The 27,557-nt window shown below is 54.7% G+C and overlaps 3 protein-coding genes across 17 annotated transcripts in view; 1 reads left to right on the top strand and 2 right to left on the bottom strand.

Annotated features, from left to right (window-relative positions):
- The first annotated feature begins 30 nt into the window (after positions 1 to 30).
- Positions 31 to 27,377, top strand: P2RX6 (purinergic receptor P2X 6). Of its 6 annotated transcripts, none has more exons than XM_048323294.1 (12): positions 31 to 440; positions 547 to 691; positions 892 to 963; positions 3,053 to 3,128; positions 3,563 to 3,656; positions 3,938 to 4,018; positions 4,772 to 4,913; positions 5,087 to 5,196; positions 6,511 to 6,604; positions 8,202 to 8,267; positions 8,965 to 9,042; positions 9,419 to 10,234. In XM_048323294.1, exons 1-12 carry the CDS (start codon positions 316 to 318, stop codon positions 9,701 to 9,703), a joined length of 1,368 nt encoding a protein of 455 aa, XP_048179251.1. In that variant the 5' UTR covers positions 31 to 315; the 3' UTR covers positions 9,704 to 10,234. The 6 variants fall into 6 exon arrangements, with proteins under 6 accessions (XP_048179251.1, XP_048179252.1, XP_048179253.1 ...); XM_048323295.1 differs by having other exon boundaries at positions 5,087 to 5,184; XM_048323296.1 differs by lacking the exon at positions 9,419 to 10,234 and adding an exon at positions 24,028 to 24,307 and having other exon boundaries at positions 32 to 440.
- The window catches only part of AIFM3 (apoptosis inducing factor mitochondria associated 3), a 66,721-nt gene continuing 44,072 nt past the window's right edge, over positions 4,909 to 27,557 (bottom strand). For 4 of the 8 annotated variants that reach the window (XM_048323291.1, XM_048323286.1, XM_048323293.1 and 1 more), the window contains 6 exons: positions 26,594 to 26,670; positions 25,625 to 25,742; positions 23,167 to 23,265; positions 22,531 to 22,606; positions 18,713 to 18,817; positions 4,909 to 5,512 (listed from right to left, as the gene is read on the bottom strand). In XM_048323291.1, the coding sequence (XP_048179248.1) occupies positions 5,326 to 5,512; positions 18,713 to 18,817; positions 22,531 to 22,606; positions 23,167 to 23,265; positions 25,625 to 25,742; positions 26,594 to 26,670 (662 nt within the window). In that variant the 3' untranslated portion in view covers positions 4,909 to 5,325. Of the gene's footprint in view, positions 5,513 to 15,719; positions 17,014 to 17,148; positions 17,550 to 18,712; positions 18,818 to 22,530; positions 22,607 to 23,166; positions 23,266 to 25,624; positions 25,743 to 26,593; positions 26,671 to 27,557 lie in introns of those variants that run through there. The other 4 variants (XR_007207488.1, XM_048323289.1, XM_048323287.1 and 1 more) reach the window with 4 other exon arrangements.
- Positions 10,320 to 13,041, bottom strand: LOC125335580 (transmembrane protein 17B-like). Of its 3 annotated transcripts, XM_048323301.1 has the most exons (4): positions 12,280 to 13,041; positions 11,886 to 11,989; positions 11,389 to 11,502; positions 10,320 to 10,984 (listed from the first exon to the last, which is right to left on the bottom strand). In XM_048323301.1, exons 1-4 carry the CDS (start codon positions 12,395 to 12,397, stop codon positions 10,652 to 10,654), a joined length of 669 nt encoding a protein of 222 aa, XP_048179258.1. In that variant the 5' UTR covers positions 12,398 to 13,041; the 3' UTR covers positions 10,320 to 10,651. The 3 variants fall into 3 exon arrangements, with proteins under 3 accessions (XP_048179258.1, XP_048179259.1, XP_048179257.1); XM_048323302.1 differs by lacking the exon at positions 11,389 to 11,502; XM_048323300.1 differs by lacking the exon at positions 12,280 to 13,041 and having other exon boundaries at positions 11,389 to 11,975.

The following is a 27,557-nucleotide window of genomic DNA, read 5'->3' on the forward strand; positions in this document are numbered from 1 at the left end:
GGGGCGGGGCGGGCGCGCGAGGGGCGGGGCCGGGCTGTGGCGGGGAACGCGGCAGTGCCGGGGGTGCAGTGACCGCGGCCAACGGCCTCGGGGCCGTCATATCCCCGTACCTGCTTTTCCCTCCCCGGTCCGCCTTTCCCTCCCGGGGCTGCCAGCCCCCCGTTCCCGCCCTTCCCTCCGCGGTCCGCCTTTCCCAGTGTGCTTGCCTTTCCCTCCCGGTGCCGCTATCCCCACCGTGTGCGCCTTTCCCCTTAGTGCCGACACCCCCTGGTGCCGCTACCCGCCCTGTGTCTGCTTTTGCCCCCCGGTGCCGTCATGCCAGGCCCACCCTGCGGGTCCCTGCTCGACTACAAGACTGCCAAATTCTCGCTGACGCGGAACCGGCGGGTGGGGCTGCTGCACCGGCTGCTGCAGCTGAGCGCACTTGGCTACTTGCTGGGGTAGGGACCCTGCCCTCGGGGGTGGCCGGTCCCTGCTGGGGTGGGGACACACCCCCAGCCCTAGGGCCCGGCCGGGAGTCCCTCAGAGCCCCCCGCCCCTCCGCAGGTGGGTGCTGCTGCTGCGGAAGGGGTACCAGGAGCGCGATGCGGCCCCGCGTGTCGCCATGGTCACCAAGGTGAAGGGGGCGGCGGCCGCCGAGGCCGCGGGCCGGCGGCTCTGGGACGCTGCGGATCTCACCTGGCCCCCGCAGGTACGGCCGGGCTCCGGGCGGGGGCAGGGAGGTCACACATGCGGTCAGTCACCTTGGCAAGGGGATGCCGCGGGTACCACTGGCCTCCTAAAGCCCTGGCAAGGGCATTATTGCCTGTTCCACCCATGGTGTCACAGGGCGTCCCCTTGGACCCACCCTGGTGTCAAGCGCCCCGTTGATGGCTTCTTCTTGCTTCCCAGGGAGAAAATGTGCTCTTCCTGGTGACCAATTTCATTGCCACAATCCAGCAAGCCCAAGGCACCTGCCCCGAGGTGAGTGAATGGAGCTGTCCCAGCCTGGCCTCACAGGGGTGGTGGATGGAGCTAGTGGTCCTGCTGCTCAAGGGAACCCAGTGGAAAACCAGATAACAGGAAAAAATGGATTTATATTACCACGAAACCCGATTCCCCTTGTTCTCACTGCTTCATAGCTCTCCCCAGCTCATCTGCACTTTACTCTGTGACACCCGCATGAGCCAAGGTGTGTATCCACATGCTACCAGAACTGTTTGTGGTGGTCAGGACAGGGGACATGGGGCCTCACCAGGTCTGGATTCCTTGTGTGGTGACATTTTTATGACCATTCCAGGCTTTCTGCTGCCCTTGAACAAGGGGATGCTTTGACACACACTCCATGGATACTTGTGTCATGTTTCCTTGATAACTCCATGCTGCAGGACTAATGTCCATCTTAGTGTCCTGTTTTTAGGAGAAATGGAGCACAAGGTCTAGATGGTTTTCCAGCCAGCCAACACTAAATGGTATATGTTCTCTGGGAGAAATCTTCCCTTTAAGGCTGGAGTCAGGCCAGCTCCTCTGCTGAGCTCTCCCAGGCTGGACCCAGCTCAGCAGATGGGAGCAAATGTCCTTTAAGCTGAGCCACTGCTGGCACATTGTACCCAAGCCAAGCACCAATTGTCCTAATGGTCCCTTCAGCTCCTGCTGTGGCCAAATGCTGCAGAGGAGGAGAAACACCGGGTCTGGGTTGGGGAAAATGGCACAAATGATCCATCTTTAAAATGTTGAGAACTCCTAAAGTCCTAACAGTGGGGAAGACAAGTGCTGTAGGGCATTTCGGGTTTCTCACAGGCAGCCGTGGGCACCTCTAGATGCTGGGTTTGCAGTGTGCAAGCCAAGGACACACAGAGCTGAGGATTTCATTCTGTTCCAGAGCTGGGATGTATGTGGGTGCCTGTCCCAGCCTACACCCCATGCTGATCTCTAGGAGTTCCTCATTTCCTGGCACTGGGGCTGTAGATGACATTCATATTTGGAAAACTTTGAATATTTAGCAGTGGCAGCTACTGGCTCTGCAGGGAGTTGGAGCTGTCTTAATATTCTCGATGACCAGAGTATTTGGTGCTGGCGGACAAGTGTGTCTGTGGCCAGAGGCAGCACCAAACATGAGCCGAGCTGTTTCAGCAGCTGTACATGCACTTAAAACTTTGCATCCTTTTATCCCCTTATGTTCCAGTGTTTGTGTTCCTTTTCAGACTACCTAGTTCCTTTCTTCCCATGCCTTCTCTTCCTCCCCTAAATAACCCATTCCCTGTAAACACCCTGTGCAATCCTGAGATGTTCTCCTGCATCCCATAATGACTCCAGACCCCTAGGTAGAGCCCACCCAGCCCAAAGATGCTACTCCTCAGATCACGTTGGTGGGGTTTACACCTGAATGAGGGGCTGGGGCTGTCCTGGGTCAGCCCGGGGAAGGCCTGGACAGACCCCGACTTCTGACTCCATAACTGGGGATTCCCCACCTGCCTTTGGGCCTCTGTGTCCCCCAGGGCTTGGGGAGGTGGGTTTCTGATGAGCTGCTGACTCCTGTCATGGCCTGGGGGAGGTGTTAGTGGTGTTTCCCCAAGTACATAATCTCTCTGTGTTTGAATAAGAGGTTTTTACTGCTCCTGACAATCAGGTAGGTCCAGAGTAAGGGTGAAGCTTTCCCTGTCTCTTGTAAAACTTGTGTTATGCTGGATTTAGGGTCTACTAAGCTCTCCACCAGGGAGTTCATTACGGTACTTTACAAGGTGTTTAATGGGCTCAGTCATTAAGGCCCTTGTGAACCCCTCTGTGCTGATTCCCAGTTCCATCTGAAAGGTCTGAGGTAGCTCCTGAGGCTTCCTCTGCCTCCGAGAAACAGGATGCAAATGCTCTGGAGAGCATGGAGACAGGCAGGAAGGGTTGGCCCTTGGACATGCCTCTCTTCTGACTGGCTAGAGGCTGGTGACTGTTCTTCTCTAGTTGTTTGGGAAGCACTTGGAGAAGCAGGAGCAGCAGTGCAACAATGCGGGGGGGAGTGACAGCATGGCCTCAGGTAGCTGCACAGCATAGTGACCGCGCTTCTCTCTGTCCCTCCCAGAGCCCCTCTGTCCTTGACGGGATGTGCACAGAAGACGCAGATTGTCCCATGGGAAACCCTGTGGTCCATGGCAATGGTACTGGGTGTTTTGCTAAAGAAACAAAATCCTAGAATGGTTTGGGTTAAAAAGGAACTTAAAGCTCATCCTGTTCCACCCCCTGCCATGGGCAGGGACACCTCCCACTGTCCCAGGCTGCTCCAAGCCCACTCCAGCCTGGCCTTGGACACTGCCAGGGATCCAGGGGCAGCCACAGCTGCTCTGGGCACCCTGTGCCAGGGCCTCCCCACCCTCCCAGGGAACAATTCCTTCCCAATATCCCATCCATCCCTGCCCTCTGGCAGTGGGAAGCCATTCCCTGGGTCCTGTCCCTCCATGCCTTGTCCCCAGTCCCTCTCCAGCTCTGCTGGAGCCCCTCTAGGCATTGGAAGGAGCTCTGAGGTCTCCCTGGAGCCTTCTCCAGGTGGTCAGCCCCAGCTCTCTCAGCCTGTCTTATATTGTCTCGCTTCTAGGGATAAAAACCGGGAAATGTTTGATGTTCAATGCCACCTGTTCCACCTGTGAGATCTATGGCTGGTGCCCTGTGGAGAATGGCACCCTGCCCAGGTAATCACACATGAGGAGACAGCAGGTGTTGGGAGCTTTGGCTCCTTCCGCTCTGTGTTAACCAGGAGCCTGACCACACTCGCCCAAGGGGCAGCCAGGCTCAGGGAGACCTTTGACATTGACCTCCTGGTCAGTTAAACTCAGAGGACTTCACCCAAGAGCATTTCTTGCACCTGTCCATTGTAGCCAAAATCCTGGGTTTGCAGGAGAGACTGCAGAGCTCAGGAAATGGGGCCTTGGCCACTGTGCAAGACTTGACTTCATTGGTTGTTGTTTTCTAGGAAACTTCTTCTGGCCGAGACGGAGAATTTCACTCTTTTTATAAAAAATACTGTCCACTTCACCAAATTTAACTTCTCCAAGTAAGTACAGCACTTCCCAGATGGGCTGAGCATTCAGCCTGGTCCAGCCTTGGCATTGAGCCTGTCATGGGGCTGAGGAGCTGAGGCTTGTGGAGCCAGTGGCAGCCAGGGCAGGTGGTGCTGGGGCAGTTAGGGCAGGGGGCAGTTAGGGCAGGGCAGGTGTTGAGGTGAATACAGGTCACTTCAGCTGTGCTGAGTGTACCACTCTAAGAGCAGTGGGATGGGGACACCTCAGAGAGAGGGACTAATGTCCATCTGCCCATGTAGAGCACTGTGGGGAGCAGGACAAGGCCAGCCATTCCCAAGCTCTCATCTGGGAGTGAAACTAATATTTTTGTCTTTCAGTGTTTGCAAAGTGGTTTCACAGAAGGCAAGTAAAGGGCTGCACTGGCCCCATGGCCCCAGGCACACTGACTGTGCTTCTGTACCATGGCAGGAGACATGGCATGAACTGTCCCTGCTGTCACCCCTGGAGCACTGACTAGAGCTGGGTGCTGGGAAGAAACAGAGGAGCACAAAGAGGCAGAAGGGAAGGCCATGGCACATGCTATAGAGGATAACCCCATGTGTGATTCCTCTGGGCTGGTTTTTCTCCACCCTCTCTCCATCTGAGACTTTAGGCGAGGCATTGACTGTCCTCCCACCAATGCAGGAGCACTGGGGGGCCCAATCCAATGAGAGGGTCCCCTTTTCAGTCCTACAGCTGGGCTCTATGACCTCCTACACCCCTGCCCCCCCTCTCTCCTGTCTCAGGTGCAACACTTTACAAACTACTGACCCCAGCTATTTCAAGACCTGCACATATGATCCAATCTTCAACCCCTCCTGCCCTGTGTTCCGTGTCCGTGACATGGTGGAGGCAGCTGGAGAGAACTTTGGAGACCTTGCACTACTGGTACTTGTTTTTTTATATGAGTATGGAAGATGACTCGAAATTCCCCAAGGATGTGAGCAAGAGGCAGAGGACTGACCTGAAATGCTAAGGGAATATGTGATCTGGGAATGTCTGAACAGTTAATAACTCAGCCAATCTGATCCCATGCTTCTGGAATAAAATATGTTTTGCAGGGGGGAAGCATCAGAGTTCTTATCGAGTGGAACTGTGACCTGGACCGTGCTGCTGCCCAGTGCCAGCCACAGTACTCCTTCAGCCTGCAGGACACAAGGTACAATTTCAGGTGAGGATGCTGGGACAGCAGCAACACAGGCCTGTTGGGATCACATGGCAGTTGTTTGAGATTTCAGCTCTGATGGATGCTCTGAAAGGAGCAGGGAGGACAGGAAGTTTGCCTCGGTCAGTTCACAAATTACACTGAGCTGGGTGGGAGTGTGGATCTGCTGGAGGGCAGGAAGCTCTGCAGAGCGATCTGGACAGGCTGGATCCATGGGCCGAGGCCAGTGGTGTGAGGTTCAACAAGGTCAAGTGCCAGGTCCTGTCTTGGGGTCAGAACAATGCTGTGGAATGCTCCAGGCTGGGTCAGGGTGGCTGGAAAACTGCAGGCAGAAAAGAACCGGAAGGTGAACATGAGCCCTGGTGTGCCCAGATGGGCAAGAGGCCAAGGCCACCTGATTTGTGCAGCCCTGATGTGGCAGCAGGGCCAGGGCAGTGCCTGTCTCCTGTTCTGGCACCGCTGAGACACCTCCAGTGCTGGGGCAGATCTGGGTCCCTCCTGACAAGAGAGACCTGGAGGGGCTGGAGCGTGTCCAGGGAAGGGAACGGAGCTGGGAAGGGGCTGGAGCCCCAGGAGCGGCTGAGGGAGCTGGGAAAGGGGCTCAGGCTGGAGCAAAGGAGGCTCAGGGGGGCCCTTGTGGCTCTGCACAAGTCCCTGACAGGAGGGGGCAGCCGGGGGGGTCGGGCTCTGCTCGCAGGGAACAGGGACAGGAGGAGAGGGAACGGCCTCAAGTTGCACTAAGGGAGTGTTTAGATTGGATATTAGAGAAAATCTTTTCACTGAAAGGTTTGTCCAACCCTAGTGCAGCTGCCCAGAGTAATGGTGGAGTCCCTATCCCTGAAGGGATTTAAAAGCTGTGTAGATGTGGCACCTGGGGACATGGTTTAGTGCTGGGTTAATTGGTTGGACTTAATGATCTTAGAGGCCTTTTCCAATGATTCTGTAATTCCAAGACAATGGGGAATGGTAACTCAGGGCAGGGCCTGTCAGTACGGGGATGGTGTGGCAGTTCTCACACTTTGTAGCTGTTGTGTTTGGAGCTGAGCAGGGCATTACCTGCCTGAGGGCAAGGACCTGTGACTGTCCCCACCTGAACTCCCAGTGGAGCTGCGTGCTCCCAGTGACCCAGACTGGGTGCTGAGGGGATGCTGATGCCCTGCTGTTGGTGCCAGTGAGTCATCGCAGCACGTGTATGCCCAGTTCCCAGCCTGGAGGACACCCAGGAACCCACAGGCCCAGCAGTCCTTTGGCACTGGCACCCCCTTCCCTCCCTGCCTGCACAGAGCTGCCTTTCTGAGCCATGCCCAATGTTTCCCACAGAACTGCCTCCTACTACTGGGGCTCTCAGCAGCAGCTCTACCGGAACTTGCTGAAGCTTTACGGGATCCGCTTTGACGTCTCCGTGCACGGCCAGGTACCATGAGCGCCTCAGCCCCAGGGCTGACTCCTCACACCACTGCTCCCACTCTACCCCCGTGGCTTTCTGCTACTGCCACTTCTCCCCACCTGAGTGAGCTCTTGACCTCTTTCCAGAGTTTTCTAAGCAGAGCAGAAGAAAACAGTCTCTCTCATTTGAGGAAAAACCTTTTGGTAACGCCCTGAGGAGAGAGATTTCCCTCACTGAGGGTCTGACATGGGGGCTGTGAAGTGTTCTGTAGGCAAGGTGAGATGGTTTGGGCCTGTGGGCCTCTCTCTCTGAGGGTCTTATGGTGGGAGCACCCTGACAAAGATCAACCTGAACTCTACTGAACTGGGACAATTAATCCCTTCTTGATTAAAAGTAACCTCAGGGGGAAAAGGTGTGGTGTGATCAAGGCTGGACATGCCCTAGCCATGTGCACTGAGAGCTCAGAAACCCCCTGTGTCCTGGACTCATTCCCAGCAGTGTGGGCAGGGGGTAAGGGGGGATTCTGCCCCTCTGCTCTGCTCAGGTGCAGTGCTGCCTCCAGCTCTGGTGTCCCCAACACCAGAAGGATTTGGAGCTGCTAGAGTGAGCCCAGAGGAGGCCACGGAGATGCTCCAGGGCTGGAGCCCCTCTGCTCTGAAGCCAGGCTGGGAGAGCTGGGGGTGCTCACCTGGAGAGGAGAAGGCTCCAGGGAGAGCTCAGAGTCCCTTCCAGGGCCTAAAGGGTCACCAGGAGAGCTGGAGAGGGACTTGGGACAAGGCATGGAGGGACAGGACCCAGGGAATGGCTTCCCAGTGCCAGAGGGCAGGGCTGGATGGGATATTGGGAAGGAATTGTTCCCTGTGAGGGTGGGGAGGCCCTGGCACAGGGTACCCAGAGCAGCTGGGGCTGCCCCATGATCCCTGGCAGTGTCCAAAGCCAGGCTGGAGTGGGCTTGGAGCAGCCTGGGACAGTGGGAGGTGTCCCTGCCCATGAGATGAGCTTTAAGGTCCCTCCCAACCCAAACCGTTCCATGCTTCCATGATTGTTGATGCTACTCTGTGCAGCATCACTCACAAACTCAGTGCTTAGCTTTCCAAAGAGGGAGCCTGTGCTGAGAGCACTTCCCACAGTGAGAGATGTCTACAGCTGGTCTTTTGTGCTCAGTAGCGCCCTTTGCACCTAAAGAAGATGAAGCACAGAGTGCAGGACAGGGTGCACCACTTCTAGGCAGAGAGAGCAGGTCCAGGAGCTGTGGAGCAGGAGAGAACAGCTGGAAGAGAAACCACCAGACTCATTTGTGCAGGGAGGAACACATGACATCGGGATCATGTTTGCTGGGATGTGGTTCCATGGGTGGCAGCTGCAGCAAGAGGGAGGTTCCTGCTGTGCCTGCAGGAGCAGGTGGGTCACAGTAACCTCTGCTGCCTCCAGGTCATCAGGCACCTCAGTCCCTTCTTTGACAGCCAAAGGAGGTTGGAGTCAGCACAGCAGTAGTTCCTACAAGTGGGCATGGGGAAATATCCCTGGATCCTTCTGACTTTGAGCACGCTGCCCCGCAAGGCTCAGCCCATACCCTTCTCACCCCTCTGACCTGCTCTCTTACTCCTCCCCTGTTTCTCACCAGGCTGGGAAGTTCAGCATTGTTCCTACTGCCGTGAGCTTTGGCACCAGCATCGCCTTCTTTGGTGCTGTGAGTACTTCAGATACCCTCTTTTCCTTTGATCTGTGGCTTGGGATTTGCCACTTCTCAGTTGTTTCCCTGCTTGTCTGGGCACAAGGCTTCCTTAGTGCCAGCCAGCACAGAGGGGAGATGGTCTGGCAGGGTGTCAGCTCAGGTTTCCCTGTGACCATTAGTAATGACACCACTGGATCGGGCTCCTGAGTGCTGTCTGGGTCACATCTCATGGAGGTCAGGTTTTTTTGTGGATCCTGGGACAGAGCATCACTGGGGTGCTGCTGGCAGGAGAGAGCAGCTGCTCTCTGCTTCTCCTCCACCTCTGAAGAGACTCAGTGTTCTGTCACTATGGTGGGGCAGCCCCTTATAGAGCCCTCCTGTGGCTCTTCCTTTCTAGCAGAGGAACAGGGAGGTCCCCCACCTGCCCCCCTTTCCTCCCTGACATGTTCGTCCCAGTCCATATGTGACTGTGAGTGTGCTGGAACAGCCCTCCCTGTCCATCCATTGCAGCCTGGGGATCCTGTCTGACCTTCTCTGCAGCTCCTGGGACCAGGCTGGGTCAGAGAGGAGCCAGTGGAGCTGGCTGGAGGCAGGGCTGGCTCACTGCCCCAGCAAATGCCCACAGCTGGCTGCAGGGCTCAGTAGGAGCTAGGATGGAAGGCCAGGCATTCCTGTGGGAAGTTTCATGTCTTCAACTTTTGATTGTCTCCAGGCTACAATGGTCTGTGACCTGGTTCTGCTCTACCTGGATGCAAAGGCTGACCTTTATTGGAAGGAGAAGTTTGAGGAGGTAAGGATAGGGCCACATGGGAGAGAAGAGGTTTTTGAAGTGAATCATTTTGGATTTAATTATTTTCTGCCCTTTGGTTAAAACTCACTTCCCAAGATCAGGGAAAAACCTGGTGGAGCAGCTCTGAGTCTCCAAATTTTGGGCTTGGTTGCCAGTCTGAACTGAGAGAGGGATCCAGCTGGTGCCGGGAGTCAGGGAATGTTGCACCATGACCTCAGCTGCTGTTAAGACATCAATGGGTCCCCATGGAGACCTTACATGGAAAACTGACCCAGCTCTATGTTTATTCACCCTCTTCCAAATGGAATCTGTTGGGACTCTGTGCAGAGAGAGGCCAGCTCTTCAGAGCACATCCCATTCTGTGGTTCATTGACAGGTTTATATGCCAAGCATGATTCTATTGTGGGAATTCACTGCCCTGGTGAATCAGGGAGTCACAGGGAAGTCCCTACAGACCAGAAGAGCTGGCAGCCCTGCCTCAGGTCATCTCCAGCTTTGTCTGGCCAAGTCTTTGGAGCCTCTGAGGACTGAGATGCCCCATCTCCTGGTGAACTGTCCCCAGGATGCACCATCCTATGGGGGGGGGGGGAAAATATTCCTAATGCCTGATCTCAAATCCAGACTACAGTGGGGGTCCTGGACAGTGAAGCTGGTTGCATGAGACCAAGCAGAGTAGCCCAGGGCTGCCTGGGCTGTCTCCATGTCTCCATGCCTGTTGTATACTGATGTCCCTGTTCATTCTGCAGGCAAAACCCCCTAAAGGTAAGCCTGAGGCCGCAGCTTAGGGACATCAGGAATGCTCCACTGAAAACACCCTTCCCTCCAGAGCCACCTCCAGGTAGATGTGATGGGGGCATGGCTGCAGCCCCGGTGGAGGTGGGCCAGTCCTGGCCCAGGTGGGCACTGCTGCGGTTAGGGTCTGCCTTTGCTGGAGAAGCACAGGCAGCAGCAGCAGTTCTTGGCTCCAGGGCACAAAGACATCCCAGGGGCAGCTTGCAGCACTGACAGCCAGTGCTGGAGCAGAGCTGCCCACGGAGGTGCCCCAGAACCAGAGCATGCTGCAGAGCAGCTGGTCCTGCTTGGCACAAGAGGCTTAAAGCATTTTGCAATTCTCCATGTTCCAATGGCCATGGGCCTTGATTTCCCTTAAAAAACAGGGATGCAATGGAATAAAGCTGTTCTGGAAGCAGGAGGCTCTGCTCTGTCTCTAGTCCTGGAGGGACTGTAAGGTTGTGGAGTGCTGCTCTTGCACCTCGTGGCACCCTGCATGCTTCCAGTTGGGATGGCTTCATGTGGGCCACCTGGATTCTCAGAACCTCCCTGGGAAGCTCAGGAGCTGAGCTTAAGGTTCCAGCCCTGGGCTGGTACTTCCTAGGGGTATGCAGTGGTTCCTGCACCCTGGTTCCTGCCTCTTGCCAGGCCTGATGCTCAGTGAGGACAGGCACAGCCCTGGGGTGAGCCGGAACGTTTCAGTGGGACTGACCTGTCACTCCCACTTTTCCCAGGGTGTGTTGGCTGGTGCAGGGCAGGGATCAGCTGAGCTGTGCCTGCGTGCTGCTCTGGAGGCTCCACAAGGCTCAAAAACAGTGTCTGTGGGTTCAAGCACCCTTTAATGCTCCCAGCCAGGACCAGCTGTGTGGAGTGGAGGGGTCCTGCTGCATCTCCCCATCTCAGCTGCCTGTCCCCCTGTGTCCCCCAGCTCCAGCCAGCCCCTTCCACCCTCCTGGAACTGCCGCAGATAGAACTGTGCCGCCAGCTGCTTGGTCATGGTCCTCAGCGCCAGGAAGGCAGCCACGATCTCGATGAGGAGGAAGGCTAGGAACAAGCTGTGCATGGGCACCTCCAGCGGCAGGTGGATGACCTGGCTATCCGTCAGCAGGAAGAGCAGGAGGGGCAGCTGGATCAGGAAGGAGAGGAGCAGGAACCCAGCCAGCTCGGGCACCTGCAGGAGCAGAACCTGCTGAGATAGGGCAAGGAGGTAGCGGTGGGCTGGGGGGACCCTCCTGTGCTCCTGGAGCTCCCTGCATCAGCCACTGCTGGCCTTGGCACCTGGAGACTGGGGATGTCCCTGCCACACGCAGCTGTGGCCAGATGCTGTCAAATCCCCCCAGTGCTGAAGGGTTACATGGGAGGGATACAACAGGAGGGCAAGTGGGTCCCCTTCATTCCCTCTCTCCAGATCCTGCCTGCACCCACAATTCTCTTCTAGGACAGCTCCAGGCAGAACTCCAGAGGAAGGACAGTGATGGGCACTTGGGTCCCAAGTGAGGGGACATCCAGCTCCCCCAGCTGGGCTGATCCTCACTGAGCACAGGGGGCTTCATGGCCAGGGCAGGCAGTGCTTACCTTCTCCTGGAGGTTCCCCAGGTAGCCCAGGTAGAGGCGGGAGCCCTCAGCCAGTGAGAGGATGAGGAAGGCTGTGACCAGCAGGAGCTGGTAGTGCCAAGGCAGCAGGTGGTACTGTAATGGGGGCACAGCCTTGTCCCAGTCCAGCTGTCCAGTTTCCCCTCTCCCTGTGTACCATTCCCTGCTCTCCATGCCCAGCTCCCTGTGCCCTCCTCCCCATACCCAGCTGCCCATGCTCTGCCAGCTCTCAGCATGCTGGTGCCCAGCTCTGCCTACTCTTCCCCCCTGGTTTAACTGTTCCTGCCTGGAAAGTTCATGATTTCCATCTCTGGCAGACAGAGATGAGCAATCTTGTCTCATGGGGGTCAGGGCATTTTGGGGATCCATTAGTTCTCAAGAGGCTCCTCTGTCCCCTGCCTACTTTGTCCCCCACCCAAGCCCAGGGAGACTTGGCAGGAGCAGCTCCCCCCACTGCCATGTGCCCCATAGGATGGTACCTTCAGGTGCAGCATAATCCCCTCAGCCAGGCACCAGACCGGGAAGTAGTAGACGTTGAAGTAGAGCATCACCTGGAGGGGCAGGCTGGACAGCACCTCATGAGCTAGGCAGGATGGGCAGGGATGGGCAGGCTGCTCACCAGCTCCGGGGTCCCCCTGCCCAGAGGGACCCCGCCTCATAGCTTGTGGAGGGGAGCAACAGCCCCTGGGTCCCACAAACAGCTGATTGCAGCAAATGTTATTTTTGCTCCCCTCCTTGGTGGGTGGGTTCAGGGACCCTTTGGGTGCTCCTGGCTCAGAGGCACCCAGGTGCTTTGGTGATGTGCTGAGCAGGGTCACAGTGATAGACAGCCCCTGTCCCCAAGCCCCCTCCGCAGAGCCCCTCTGCCCATACCTGGCTGATAGGTGTGGGCAGTGCCGCTATCCCATGTCTTGTTGTTGATGAAGAGGGAGCCACTGAAGGCCACCAGGCCCCGGCGCAGGCTGGGGGGCAGCGGGGTGGGCACAGCCATGGATGGCAGCCGAGCCCTGCTCGCCCCAGCCCAGCTTAGCTGGGATTAGCCAGAAGGGAATCAATGGGATGACAGGCCAGGCTAATGCGCAGGGCCACGCGGCCATTGGCTCCCTGGGGACAGGGTTGCTGAGCTGGAAAGGGGATCTGAGGAAGGAGAATTCCCACCTTGGAACACGAAGCCTGTGCAGGAATCACAAGGAGGAATTGCAAGGAAGTCAAAAGTCACAGAGTATCTCCCCTCTGCAGCATCTTTAGGGGGTGACAGCAGGTTATACCTGTCACTGTGACTTGCAGCAACTGCACCCTCTCCCAGCCAGGCTCTATCGACACAAATACGGCTCAAAGACCCCTGACAGATGGGGATGCCTCATGAGAGGATGGTGCTTTTCATCTGAAATGCTTCTTCAAGGCCTCCAGGCTCATGGAGCATTTACCCATCACTGTGAGTTCCCCAAGCCCCATCCAGGCTCAGGAGTGCTGGGGAGGGCAGTGAGGTATGATGTGTGAGGGGGTGGTTGAGCCGGAGGTGAATGACAGGAAAAGGGGATGATCCTTCAGGAACTTCAAGTTTAAAATCACAGAATTATTAAGGTGGGAAAAACCCTCTAAGATCATCAGGTAAAATCATTAACTCAGCACTGCTAGGGCCACCACTAAACCATGTCCCCAGGTGCCACATCTACACATTTCTTGAACACCTGCAGGGATAGGGACTCCACCACTGCCCTGGGCAGCTTGTGTAAGAGCTGGACAAACCTTTCCATGAAGAAATATTCCGTAATATCCAACCGGAACCTCCCCAGCCCAGCCTGAGGCCGTTCCCTCTCCTCCTGTCCCTGTTCCCTGCGAGCAGAGCCCGACCCCCCCGGCTGCCCCCTCCTGTCAGGGACTTGTGCAGAGCTACAAGGTCCCCCCTGAGCCTCCTTTGCTCCAGGCTGAGCCCCTTTCCAGCTCCCTCAGCCGCTCCTGGGGCTCCAGCCCCTTCCCAGCTCTGTTCCCTTCCCTGGACACGCTATGTAAGTGTCAGTCTTACACTGACACTGTTGAGTAGAACAGATCTGGTCTCACCTCATGATCTTCAGCCTCTAACTCACCCCATAAGGTGCATCAGAGAAGCTGCCTCAAATAGTGGGAGCAGGTGCTATAAATGGGATCCTTAAGGGCCAGGAATTGTCAAGGAACACAAGAAACCAAAGAAAGAGATGATTCTTTACCTTGATAAAGCTAAAATGAAATTGCAGAGCTCATTGCCATATGCTTCCAAACCCTGAAAGCAGGGTTAGACTACCACCTGACTGGCTGAAGTTGTAGGATCACAGAATCACAGAGTGGTTTGGGTTGGAACAGACCTTAAAACTCATTCCGCCCCCTGCCATGGGCAGGGACACCTTCCACTAGCCCAGGTTGCTCCAAGCCCCGTCCAACCTGGCCTTGGACACTGCCAGGGATCCAGGGGCAGCCACAGCTGCTCTGAGCACCCTGTGCCAGGGCCTCCCCACCCTCCCAGGGAAGAATTTCTTCACTATATCCCAGCTTCTTCCCAATGTCCTAACCTGCCCTTGTCCTGTCCCTCCATCCCTTGTCCCAAGTCCCTCTCCGGCTCTGCTGGAGCCCCTTTAGGCCCTGGAAGGGGCTCTGAGCTCTCCCTGGAGCCTTCTCTCCAGGTGAACATCCCCAGCTCTCCCAGCCTGGCTCCAGAGCAGATGGGCTCCAGCCCTCGGAGCATCTCCGTGGCCTCCTCTGGACTTGCTCCAGCAGCTCCAGGTGCTTCCTGTGCTGGGACCCTGGAGCTAGGTGCAGTTCTCCAAGTGGGGTCTCACCTGAGTGGGGCAGAGGCAAAGCCCCAGCTGTCCCTCAGGTCCTGCCAGCACACAGGCGAGACATGGGCAGGGTGACAGGCACAGCCCAGAATCTGAGGAGCAGGAGCTGGTGGAGAGCTCAGGATCTGGGGGCATCAAGTCTGCAAGGTGAGCAACCAAGATGATAACTGGGCAGTCTGGTGAAGATAACTGAGATGGGGCACTGCAGCCGGGGGTCACTGCATGTGCCACAGCTGGGCTCTCATGCCTCATGGGAACAGGCAGTTTCTTAAGTAGAGATGGAAACTTTCTCTCCTGGCATGAGAGGTTGCAAGATGTGCCTGGAGAGGTGACAGAGAACACAACCCAGCCTTGCCCATGTGCCTGGACAGACTCACCACCAAGAAGCATTTGCCAAGGCACTGGATGAGGGGTCCCAGGTTTAACACCACCCCACACCTGTGCAGAGGAGCAATACCCATCTGAGCCAGCAGCCCCACCCCATGACCTGGCACATGTCCCAAGGAAAGCTACAGTCGTGACTGGAATTTCTTGTGTCACAGATGATATTACCAGCCCTGGTTGAAACAATTCCTCTGTAAAAAGCAGGGAATGGGACTTGTTACCCCCACTGCAGCTGTAAACTGGGGCAGAAAGTCCTTCCTTGGCCCCTGAATGGTCTTCAGCCCTGTGCACATGGGGGTGATACCCATTTTATGCAGCTTATGCCCAGTACTGGATGAGGCAGCATCAGAGGCAAAGGAGGTCAAAAAGCATCTTCCTGAAAAACAAAGCACTCTGCTAGTGTGTCCCCAGTGTAGCCAAGTTGTGCTGGGGGAGCTGCCAGTCTCACCCAGCATGGAGTCAGAGAGCTTGGGGAAAACACAGAGCTCCAGGGAATATCACCTTGTGGTGCCCCAGAGTCCCCTGGCACTCCAGCTGGGTCTCCTGGGGAGCTGCCAAAGCCGAGCCCAACTATCTCACCAGCAGGACATGGGATAAAAAGCCAGATCTTTGTGGGTAGTGGGCAGAGCTGAGGCAGCACCTGGGCAGCTGCCTCCACCTGGGTAGTGCCCATGGCCCCAGGCCACTCTGGAAGAGCCCTGTCTGGGGCTCTGGGAGCTGAGCAGCCCCAGCCACCCCTGCCCTCAGAGGAGGACCTGGGGACAGAAACACTGACATTTGTCTTTTGGAACCTGAGATGAGACTTGCAAGTTCCCATCATTTTTTGGATCCAGTAGTCCTTGATGAACAGTGGTCCTTGTTCATCACTATGTGCTGGAGTGTGCGCATCCTGCTACTGTCCCTCCTGGTCATTCCACCTGGGAAAAGCTTTGCAGTGAAACCAGAGATGTGATAGACACTGGTGCACTTCTACCCAGGTGAGCTCTGAAAGAGTGGAAATAAATACGGGTGAGCTGGACACAGGTGGGAAGTCTCCAGAGAGGAGGTGCTTGAACAACCTGGCCAACCTGCATAGGTCACCCAAGGTCTTGGAAGGAATCAGAAATTACTCAGATCCCAAGAATAGTATTGCTTTAATTCATAGGGGGTGAATCAAATTAAAAATATAAATCCTCTTGTTTTGGACTCAGGGTAAAACACTGACTGCTGGGGAAGGAGTCACCCCCAGAACAAAGCACTGGAGTCTCTCCAACGGGGACCCTCAACCCCCACTCTGCTGGGCTGATGGCACGGGGCTGTGGCTGGCCAGGTCCACTCCTGAGCTGGAGACACGGCTCTTCTTCAGCATGGGGCAGGGAACAGGACAGCAGAGCACTGGCATAGTGGGCTGAGAAATGCAGCCTTGTCACTACGCCAGACAAGTGACAGAGGATCGACAGTCAGAAATGTTCCTCCAACTACTTTTCCTCGAATAACACCTCAGCAGCATCAGTGATCCCATGATAGTATTAAGGAGAGATATCCCAACGCTGGCTGGAAGGGTGGCCACCCAGCCCAGGGCTGCAGCTGAGCCATCACAGCTTTCAGGTACCCCTGCTACCCCGGGAACGGACCAAGAACTGCCAGTTCCCCAGCCCAAGCTGAGCCCCCAGAGACAAGGGAATGCCTCTTGGCTGCTCCAGGACAGGAGATGCTGGGATGGGGACCAATGAGCTCCAGAGCCCTCAGCATGGTCAGGGACCCACCTCTGCTGGGGGCCTGCACAGGACCAGCCTGGACAACACAAGCACCAGCTGCACAGAGATCACCCAGTGTGACCCCATCTCCTGGCCCGCTCAGATGCCCCCTGGGGTGGGTGGGCACAGGGAGAGCTGTGGCAAACGCTGCAGCCATGCAGGGAGGGAGCAGATGTCAGGCTCTGCAGGGATGCACATTGGAGCTCTGCTGGGAGCGAAGAGAAATTGGAAAGGAGCATCATGCATGAAAGCACAGGAGCAACCAAAGGCACTCGTGCTGCTGGGGTGAGGGGCATGCATGGGGCAGACCCGCCTGGGGACCCTCAGCCTGATGGCAGCATCCGGAGCCACATGGCACCCGTGCCCACTACCAGTGCCAAACCCCACGCTCTCTGGGGGCTGCTTTTCCAGCATTCCACAGCAATTGCAACAGCAGAGCCCCAGCCTAGCAGGCACAGGGGCAGAGGAGTGGTGGGAGATCCTCCTGGGAAGGTCAGTGCACAACGCCAGGCGTGGGTTCATCCAGGTCTCAAAGGAAAATGGCTGAGCCATGGGGTTCCCACCAGACCGTGGAGCTGCCATCCCATCTCCCCATGGCGAGTGCAGCATCAGGAGGGCTCAGCCATCAGCGGCGTTAGGAGCCTTTTCCTGTTAGCCAGGACATGTCTCCAGTTCTAAAAGAGAGAAAAACCACAGCACTGTGAGGGGTTTCTCAGCATGCCCAGGGAAATGCTCTTGGTGTGCCTCAGTGCTAGTCCAGTACTTGGTGTTCATCCCAACACCCTGCTCCCTCCTCTGCCCTCACTCACCTGTCACTAAACTGTCCAAAAAGTCATCTGCAGATCCTCAATTCTGTGTAAAACTAAGCTCAAATATTTTATTTATTTATACTTAAAAGCAGCCCTTCAGCTGAAAATTCACGGAAAACCACCAAACCCCCAGCCAAGCAAGGTCCCAGCCAAAAGGCAGCTGCCCATTCCCCATGGATCTGTGCTTGATGTGGCCCCTGGCAGTCGCAGCCCTACCACCCAGCATTGCCCCCCATGCGAGGGGGATGCAAAACAAGGACACCCTCCATGTAACCAGTGTCCCCACATGGGAATTAGGGACATGGCCCAGTCAGGGGGTCGGCTGTCCCTCCTACCAGCCCCTCACACCCAGCACACTCAAGACCCCAAACCGAACATACTTGCCATGACGGACAAACAGCCTAAGGTTGTGAAAGCAGCAGGAGACAGAGAGAGAAAAGGCATTCAGGTTTAATCTGGCTTCTTCCAGTCCCCAAGCCCCATCACAGTGCCAGCAGCTCCTCCCCACCCCTGAGATGCCCACAAGATACCACCTCCCTCCCAGCCACAAAGTGGGACACCAGCAACCATTTCCTGATGTACTGGGGTGATGGAGGCCCTGGCACAGGGTGCCCAGGGAATCTGTGGCTGCCCCTGGATCCCTGGAAGTGTCCAAGGTGAGACTGGACAGGGCTTGGGGCAGCCTGGGCTAATGGAAGGTGTCCCTGACCATGGCAGGGGGTGGAACTGGTTGGGCTTTAAGGTCCCTTCCAACCCAAACTATTCAGTCATTTTATGAAACCGGTCTCAGCTGGGTGGGCCCACGACATGCTCCCCATCCCAGGGGTGCCCAGGGAGTCTGAGCTGGCTCAGAGCTGCCTGAGGGTTGGGAGTGCTCCTCTCCCTGAGCTTTTGAAAAGATCTGCTTTTATTCCAGATGTGGAAACACCCGTGGGACAGGGACCCACATATTCCCTCAGCAGTTCTGATTCCCACTCAAAAGGCTTCTTCCCAGCTGTTATCACCTCCCTGGCACTTGCTTTCCAGCACCCACCCTCAGCACAAATCTATGCTCTTTCCTCTGCACGGCCTTAAGAATGAAGCAAAGGGAGAAAACTGCCCTTTGCCTATGAGCTCTGCTCCAAGGAACTGGAGGCTGAGACACCACAGGCCGGCATCCTGGCACCACCAGCTCTCTGGGCTGGGTTGTGCATAGGGAGTTGAGCACAGACTACACACCCAGTCCCTCTCTGCAGGTCTCCTTGACTGACTAGGTGCCCAGGTGCACCCCAGCATCAGGCATTGCTTCATTGATGATGTGCCAGTGCCTGAAGGCAGGGAGTATCCCCATCCCATCCTGTCTGTGCAGGGATTTGGTTCCTAGTGTTTAAGATAAATCCCATGTGTGTGGGATGCCAGACCAGGAGGCAGCCAGGAAGCAGCACAGGGGGGATGGAGGAAGCAGAACAGGAAGGGAGATGCAAGAAGGGTATGGAGAGGGATCAGTGGGAAAGGCTCAGCTCTGCCCAGCATTCTGCTTAGCCAGTGCCCTGGCACTGCCACTTCCCACTGCCTGTCTACTTACTCCACATCGCGCTTCCGGATGGTCCTGCCAGCAGCCAGGACCTCGGCCACCTTGGAGACGATTGGGTCATAGTTCATGCTGGCCACAGCCACCACCTCGTCACTCCTAGGGCCAGGCAGAGCAAAGCAGTTAGGGCAGCCTGGATGGCCACAGTTCCATCACCCAAAACCCACCATGATGGAGAAAAGAGGGAGGCAAAGAGGAACACCCACTCCAGAGCCAGGCCCGATCCCAAGGTATGAGCACCACAGGGATTGTGCTAGTGGCTAGAACAAGGATCGGGAGAGGGCACAGAGTGGCACAGCAGGCTGGCCCCACTGGTCCCACCGATGTTCATGTGCTGATGTGGTGAGCATCACTAGGGTGCCTAGGTGATGGAGACAGCTCTGGCACCCTGGCATCTGTGGGAAAACACCACCAAAGGTAGATCTGATGGTGGATAAAAACCTGGACACCACAAAGGATGCCCAGCTGTGATCCCTGCACTGCAGTCCTGTGCTGAGGGAGTGGAGAGGCAGGTGGTCAGGATTTCCCTGTGGAACACTCAGTTGGGATGCTCCACATCTCCTTCCTGATCTCCACCTCCAAATGGGCAGAGTGGCCCACTCTGAGCTGCTCCACAGGCACTGGGACAGTTGGGTGTCCAACCCCTGGGCCCCACAGCCCCAGCAAGGAAGTCCCCATGTATATGGGATGTCCAGGTTGGCTGACTGTTCCCCTAGCAGGATCCCAGTGCAGCTGAGATCAAAGGTTGAGTGGAAAACAAATGAAGCAGAAGGAAGAGGATGTAAAACTGCTGGAGGAGCTTTGGCTAAAGGTCACACGCAAACGAGAAGGGCCCTTCTCATCTGAGGTTTGCCGAGGTCAATCCAAGCATAAACTTTCAAAGCCTGACTCATGAGGAGATAACTGAATGCACCCTGTGAGATCAGGGAAGATGTGTGCGTAAGATATTAAACTCTGGTGATATTGTTGAATAAACTGAAGAGTAGAAGCATCCACTAAACCAAGATCAGCTCTTATATCCACTGCCAAAGACCTCTGTGATCTACAGAGCAAAGAGCAGCTGGGGTGGGGAGGGATGTGTGCCTAATTCCCAGGATGAGGAGAGCAAAAGTTGTGTTTCAGAGGACAGCCATGTGCAGCCATGGGAGTTAAAGCCATCTCTCACATCTGTCCATAAAGCCATGGGACAGCTCCATCAGACTATTTCAAAAAACTCCCATTCCTAAACAAGCTCACAGCAAATAAAGGAGAGCAGTTTCCTGAGCAGAGCCAGCTGCCAGCTGGGAAACACAAAGTGGTTGGAGAGACCTATCCATCAAAACCAGTGGGAGATGTGCTGTTCCAAGCAATGAATAACCAAGGTGTGCAAGGGAACCAAAAGATATACTCCCACCAGCTGCCCACTGGCTCCGCCTCAAGCCCAGACAGTGCCTGAAGGGGCCAGCCAGGAAGGCACATGCAGCCCAAACATTTCTGTCAGCAGGACATGGGGTAGCTGCTCCTTTTGCAAAATAACTCATGGGGTGCTGGTGAGCTGGAGCATCCTGCATCAGCAGTGGCTTTTGAACACTTCGTCAGACAGAAAGGGAAGCCAGGAGGAATCCCTCTTTTTCAAAAGGTCTTCAAAGGCAGCAAGAATTCCCTTCCTGAACCTGAGATTTGGAGCAATCAGAAGTCTTTGTGAAGACTGAGGAAAGAGGGAAGCACAGTGGATGTGTCTACATGGTCTTCCCTTCCTTTGCAGGGTTCAACGTAACAGAGGTCGGGAACTGTGAAGAAGATAGCCACAGCAATTCCCTGGTCTCCAAGGTCTTAGGGGCAGGATGACATCAGTCTGTTGTGAAGGCAGTGTCCCACAGGGACATCTGCAGAGTGCTGTCCCCTACACCTCCCAGCACAGGGTCTTTTACTGACCTCTACACAGCTCTGACAAAACAGCTTTCCTCTTCAAACTCTGGGGCAAAAGAAGCCTTATTGTGAAATCCAGTTCTGAGGACAGGCTATAGGAGTGGGAACCACCAGCGGTTCCTGCAACAATCAAGGAGGACCAGGGAGGAGAAGAGTCCAAACCACAGGGTGGGCATAGCAGAAGGAAGCAAGAGGAAATGGTCAGCTTGGGACCGTCCTCAGTCCAAAAGCATTATCACCAACTAGAAGAACTACCACCAAAAAATAAAGAGGAAGAAATGTTCCAGTGGCCTCTCACAGACAGGGAGCCAAGCAGCAGGGGAGGGACACACTGGCTGACCCCCCCAGCCGGTGCTTCCCAGTACCTCCGGCTCTCAGCATGGAATGCCGTCCTGGTACCCACACGCCATCTCCGGGAGCCCCTCCTGGGTGGCAGAACAACACAGCACTCAGCAGGAACCCCCAGTGCTGCCCGCCAAGCCCAGTTTCCCTGGCAGCCCCTGTCCCTTGCAGCCACCACAGCACACAGATTGTGGGGCCCTGGCATGGAGCAGGGATTATGCACCTCGCTCAGGGCGTTCCCTTTGAACGGCCTCCTCAGATGTTTAATTAAAGCAACCTGACCTTTCCTTTCTGATTAGGGTTGGGATAAAGAGATAAAATGCTCTCATATGGAAAGGCTGCAGGAGGGGAACAGCAGCTGCAGAATCCCCACAGCAGCTCTCCCCAGCACAGGTGGTGCCTTGGCACAAACCCACCCCTTCAGGCAATTTTGGCCAAGGTTCCAGCACACTCTGAGCTGTATCCAATGTGCAAAGGGCCCTGGGTGCCATCTGGAGCCCCATCCCTGCAGCAGGTGTTTACCCAAGGTGTGCAGGTACCAGGGGGAGGAGGGTGAGCATCAGGGATCCCTGGGGTGATACAATGACAATGAGCCCCATGCTTCTCCAAGCCCAATGCACACATCCAACCACCCGGCTCCATTCTGGAGCGACGTGGGCAAGTGGGCCACCCTCAGGGAGGGAGAAGGCATGGGGTACATTGGAGAGGGGACAGAGGGGCAGTGAAGTGATGTCTGCAGAGCCAGAGCTGGCTCCTGTCCAGAGCTCCCTCCTGTTCCCTGCCTGGATGCTTCTGCCAAGTGCTTTGATGGCTGAGCTGGGCAGCCCTTTGCTTCCCTGGCTTCCCTCTCCTCATCCTTAATATCAGAAAGCACTTGGAGAAACCCCTCTGGTTCCAGCATGAGCGTGTTCTGTGGCCACTGATTTCAGACTGGGATGGACAAAGGCAACAGAAGAATAAACAGCAGCAAATATTTTTGGGATAAATTAATGTATTTCCAGTCTAAACAGCCAGCATGGCTCCAGAACAGCTGAGGCAACACATCCCAGCTGCCAACACATCTCAAGGATGCATTCCCAGGTAGGCTCTCAACCTCGGGGGGAGCTGGGTTTCACTACAGGTGTAACAAAGTTCCTGAGTTCCTTCAAACCTTCACAGTTTGCGATAGACAGAAGAGCTTTTTGAGCTCAATTTGTCAAACCAGAAGCAGAAACAGTGATGCCTGAGCACCCTGTCCAGCACTGGTCACAAATCATTAACATGGTGATGAGATGGGAAGGAAATATTTGATAGTAATTGCCAGTAGAAGCCACCATCTGCTCCCAGAGATTATGAGGACAAAGGGTTTACATTTGGCAGAGACACCAGGTCCAAAGACCAGTTTAACTTGTTGTACAGTCAGACCATCACTTCTCCAGGGCCTTGTATAAGTGTCCCACAAGGTCAGTGTCCAGAGGTGAACAAAACCGACTGACAAAAGCTCTGGCAGAACTATCTTCCAGCCTAGCAGAGTAATCTCAGATGAATGCCTGTGTAGGAACATGGACAAGAGAAACACTTACTTGGTATAAAATGCCACGAACTTCAGTTCATCTAAATCTCCCTGAATGACAACATCATCAAATCCTTCCCCATGGCCTGGAAAGCAAAGCAGAAGTGGATTCAGCAGCAATTCCTATGGATTGAGCTCTAAGACAGGGTATTTCATTCCAGTACTAGATGGAGAACATCCTGCAGTGACCAAGAGACCAGCACCTGGAGATGCAGGTACCAAAGATCACAGAATCACAGGAGGGTTTTGGGTTGGAAGAGGCCTTGAAAAACATCTTGTTCCACCCTCTACTATGGTCAGGGACACCTTCCACTACCCCAGGTTGCTCCAAGCCCACTCCAACCTGGCCTGGAATTCTTCCAGGAATGAAGCAGCCACAGCTTCTCTGGGCAACCTGTGCCAGGGCCTCACCACCCTCACAGGGAAGAATTTCTTCCCAATATCTAATTTAAGTCAATCCTCCATCATGTTTAGAGAAGTGCACTTCATGGCAGACGGGTTTCAGAGGAGACATTGAACTCCCTCAGAAGCCAGGCAGGGAAGCAGCCCTGTGGAGGGTTCACAGCGAGGGAGGTGACCCTGGCTTCTCTATCCCAGGACACCTGCAACCAGCACAAATTCTCAGCAGCCCCAGGGAGCCTCATACCTGCATATCGGATGCTCTTCCCAAACATAGCTGTCCACAGGTACGGGACAGTGCTGATCTCTGTGCCGTGGGCCAGCATGTTCAGCGCGGCGATGCGGCCTGCAAGAGAGCACAGGGACAGGAGAATTGCCACACCAGGTCAAGCTCCATGCTCTGCCCTCAGGTCACAACATCAACATCCACAGTCACAGAGTACAGGGAAACCAAGAACTGCTTATGAGAAAACCCACACAGCAACAAATACAAAGCAGGGAGCATGCAAGGATGGGCTCAGACTCCTTCCCATGGTGCAGCTCCTACTTGTCACCTCCACTTCTGTGAGCCATGTACCCATGAGACTCTTTCCCCCCAGCTTGTGCAACAGTGACAGGGTTGAGGGTGTGCTGAGCTCCTATCCAGATGGGGATGGGATGGACAAATCCTTGGAGGGCATGGAGACTGCTGGGGTACAGTCCCTGCTGCAGAAACATGTCTGGATGTGGGGGATGTGTCCAAAGGCTGAATTTGGAGCTGTGGTTCCAAAACCTCTCACCCAGGGCACAGGAAACCTCCCTGTGGGACTGTGGCCATGAGGGCAGCCCATCACACCAGGGGTTTCAGACTGATGAGATGGGAGAAGGATCAGAGCTCTGCTGAACACTCCTGGGCCAGCCTGGCAGTGTGGGAAGCCCAGCTGGGAACCTCAGCCCAGGTTGGCATTAGGATGTGAACTCCTAAGTGTCTCAGGGCAAGAAGAAGAGCAGGCTCCCACAGCAATGTGTGTTGGTTTAACACAGCCTGATTTTTTGGTGGGGGGCGGGGGGGAAGCCACAAAGGTGGTTTCTGTGAGAAACTGCTAGAAACTTCCACTGTGTCCAGCAGAGCCAATCTCTGATGGATCTGAAGATGGACGTGCTGCTGGCCCAATTAGAGAAGTTGGTAACACCTCTGTGATGACATATTTAAGAAGGAAATCAAAACCGTGTGCAGCGTTTTTTTTCCAAGGGGTGGTGAGGCACCACTGCTGGGACCATTCCGTGTGTCTGGGGCCATGTGGCCACAGCCATCTCAGCACGGCCTGCAGTGAATTTTGCCTGCTTGGCCGCTTTTAGCCAGCCATGCTGTGAGCAGAAGGGCAGGGGTGGCAGCAGCGGCTTCTCCTTTTCAGAACCCCACATGAAGAGAGGCGCTGAATGGTGCCAGTGCCGCGGCAGCCGCAACTACCCACACAGTGGTGGCGGGGACCACGTGGCCAGTGACGAAAACATGGCGAGTGATTCCCCGATACAGAACTTAGATGAGATCAACTTCTCAGCACTGCGAAATCTTGCAAAAATCTTTGAACTGGAATTTGTTGGCAATGGTACTTACAAGCAGCAAATTTTTTTCCTCCTAGTCGGAGAAAGAGGAGGAAGTGAGGACATGTGGAGAAAAACAATATGGTGACACCAAGGTCAGTGGAAAGAAAGAGGGAGAGGAGGTGCTCTAAATGTCAGAGTTGAGATTTCTCTGCAAGCTGTGGTGAGGACTATAATAAACAAATTGTCTCCCTGTAATTCATGAAGTCCATGGGGGGATGCAGAGAACCACTCACAGACTGTGGGAAAAGGTGCTCACGCCAGAGCAGGTGGATGCTGCAAAAGCTGTAATCCAGTGGAAGACCTGAACGGAGAAAGAGGGCCCTTGCTTCCAGAGATAAAGAGGACTCTTGCTTCCAAACTAGAGCAGCTTATCTTTAGAAGACTACACCCCATGGACTAATGACCCAAGCCTGCAGTTTTGGGAAAACTGCTTTGCCAATGGGAGGGACTCATGTTACAGCAGGTTGGGGGGGACTGATACTCATGAAATTAGAACCACGCTGGAGAAGTTCACAGACAACTGTCTCCCATGGGGAGGACCCCACAGCACAGCAGGAAAAAGAGACTCCTTTCCCTAAGCGAACTGAAGAAAGGTTTCGAGTGAAGAACTGACCAAAACCCTCACGCCCTGTCTCCTTGCACTGTTGGTGGGAAGGAGGGAGGGGCTGGGGGGGGAAAAGGTATTTTAAAGGCTTCTTTTATTCCTCATTATCCTCCTCTGACTCTGTTAAGAATAAATTTACTTTATACCTTTAGGTTTGAACCTGTTTTGCCCTTAGAGTGTTTTCTCCTAATCCTTATCTCAACTCATGAACCCTTCGTTATGATTTTCATGAGTACCTGATATTTTAACCAATATCAAATGACAGCACAATGCCAGGGAGCAGAGGGAATATGAGAAAGCCTGTCCCTGGGCTCCTCTGTGCTGGTGATGAGGCATTGTTAGGCAAAGCTTGGCAAGAATGCTGACAGATGAAGGCACAATAGGCAGCATAAGATACACACACTTCAAAATGTTCAATACAAGTCTCTCTGTTGGCAGTTGTCTCATTCTTGCTCTGGAGGGTTTGGAAATTTCCTGAGAATCTGGAAAAGGCTTTTTTCTGCAAAGTACCTACCATGCATGTGGGCCATCTGCCAGTGGGGGACATTCACCTTCTTGTTATTCCTCAAGGCCAGTGGAAATGTGACAGCATCTCCAGCAGCAAAGACCCCTGGGATGTTGGTCTGCATCATCTGCAGGGGGGAACAGAGGTGGGCATTAGTGGGGTTTGCACTCTACGTGAACAGAAACTCCAGAGCTGGAGTGGTCCAGTGCTGCCACAATCCCCCAGAACACAGGGAAAACCTCTGCCTGGCTGCGGGACCCCCAGGGGAGATTTCATTCAGCCTTCTTCACTTTCAAATGAGAACACACAGGCAGGGACCTACAGTATCCCTTGGCCAGTGGGTTATAGAGTAAAAAGAGATATGGACTGGTGTCCTGGAGCCCCTCTCAGAAGTCTGAAATTTGTTGGTGTTTGCAGATAGAGCCCAGCTTATTGCAGGCATGAGCATAAGCTCAGTGGCACTGAGCCCTACCTCCCAACACACTCCTTTGCCCATTGCACCAACTCCCACCAGCTCCAACACTGCTCCCATCACAGTCACTGGTGGTAGGGAGAAAGGATGAGATCCTTTAGGATCCTTGAAAAGATGGATCTTTCTCATTTTTTTCCCCTTTAAATATCCACAGCACTCCAGGACAGCTCAGAGCCAGACCCAAGCCAGAGCATCCAGGTCTCAGGTTTGCACACCCCCATTTGCAGAGGGGGGTCCCAGGCACTCCTGGTGACGCTCCCAGAATCTTAGCATCTCACTGAATATCCTGAGATGAAAGGGAACCCGCAAGGGTCATCAAGTCCAGTTCCTGGCCCTGCACAGGCCAACCCAAAGAATTCCAAAATTCCAATTCTGCCAATCTTAGCAGATAAAAGGCCATGAAAAGCCCCTGGCAGCAGTTTGGAACCCTAGGGAAGGTCATCCATCAGAAGAGCTGACCCCGCTCCTCCTGCTCTCCCTCCTGTGGGGGCTGCCCCTGGGCTCACCTTGTTGACCACGATGAAGCCCTTGGAGTCAATGTTGATGCCACTCTGCTTGAGGAAGCCTGTCGCTGGGACTGCGCCTGGGGGAGAAGCCAAAGGCTGCTGCTGCAGTATCTGGTGTTGCACAGCCCTGGAGGATGATCCCAAAGCTAGCAGGTCCCCTCCTGCCAGGACAGTGGGGCTGCCCCCAGGGACAGGCAGCAGCTGCTCTGGGAGTGTGGAGCAGGGCCAGGTATCCTATAGAGCCCCCACTGCATCAGCCTCTGGCCCCCCAGGATCCCTGTCCTGCCCAAGCCACCAGTGTAACCTGCCCACCGCCCTTTTCCTTTTCTAGTGCTTGGAGATAATTTTCAATTTAATTCTCCTTTATAGATATTTTGAAAAAAATTATATTTAGAACGGAACCTTCGAGTTTCCAGCCAGGGCTCCTCAGCCTCCCCCCAGTCTGTACATTTCCTTCACCTTCCTTCTCCTTTTTTCATCATTTTTTTACCTCTAGCCTTTTCACAAATCAGAGTAGCCAATAAAAACAACAAAACCAAAATTAAACTAATTCTGCTGCATTTTGAAAAGAGGGGAGGAAAGGGAATTCCCCCTCCCCACCCCCCCCCCCTCCCCCCCCGCAAGTGTACAGGAGAAAAATATCATATTCTATGGGGTATTTTTTTATGTTTTAGTATGAGATACATTTTTGGTTGTTGTCAGCAGCAATTAAAAAGAAAAAAAAACACATTAAAAAAATTCTGTTTGGGGAAGCTTTAATAAAAAACAGCTTGAGAGGATGAAACTGCTTTAAATGTTTGGGTTTTTTTTCTGGAAAACACAAGTCCACTATTACTTCCAAAATATAGTTTCAGTTGCATTTTGTGGTGGAGGCTCCAGAAATGCCCCTTTTAGATATGCAGACTCATGTGGCCAGCAGGGCTGGCAGACCACTGCCAGTACCCCTGGCCACCCAGCCCCAGGG

Source organism: Corvus hawaiiensis, chromosome 18, assembly GCF_020740725.1.
Source record: "Corvus hawaiiensis isolate bCorHaw1 chromosome 18, bCorHaw1.pri.cur, whole genome shotgun sequence".
In the NCBI taxonomy this organism is placed as follows: Eukaryota; Metazoa; Chordata; class Aves; order Passeriformes; family Corvidae; genus Corvus; species Corvus hawaiiensis.

What these genes read in the sequence shown, in the direction of transcription:
- LOC125335580 (XM_048323300.1), bottom strand. Translation starts at nt 11,775, where the DNA reads ATGGATCCCCAAAATGCCCTGACCCCCATGAGACAAGATTGCTCATCT. An exon ending in TGGGGAACCTCCAGGAGAAG is followed by an intron (nt 10,985 to 11,388) that starts GTAAGCACTGCC and finishes CTGCTCCTGCAG; the next exon opens with GTGCCCGAGCTGGCTGGGTT.
- P2RX6 (XM_048323294.1), top strand. Translation starts at nt 316, where the DNA reads ATGCCAGGCCCACCCTGCGGGTCCCTGCTCGACTACAAGACTGCCAAA. An exon ending in GCACTTGGCTACTTGCTGGG is followed by an intron (nt 441 to 546) that starts GTAGGGACCCTG and finishes GCCCCTCCGCAG; the next exon opens with GTGGGTGCTGCTGCTGCGGA. An exon ending in ATCTCACCTGGCCCCCGCAG is followed by an intron (nt 692 to 891) that starts GTACGGCCGGGC and finishes CTTGCTTCCCAG; the next exon opens with GGAGAAAATGTGCTCTTCCT.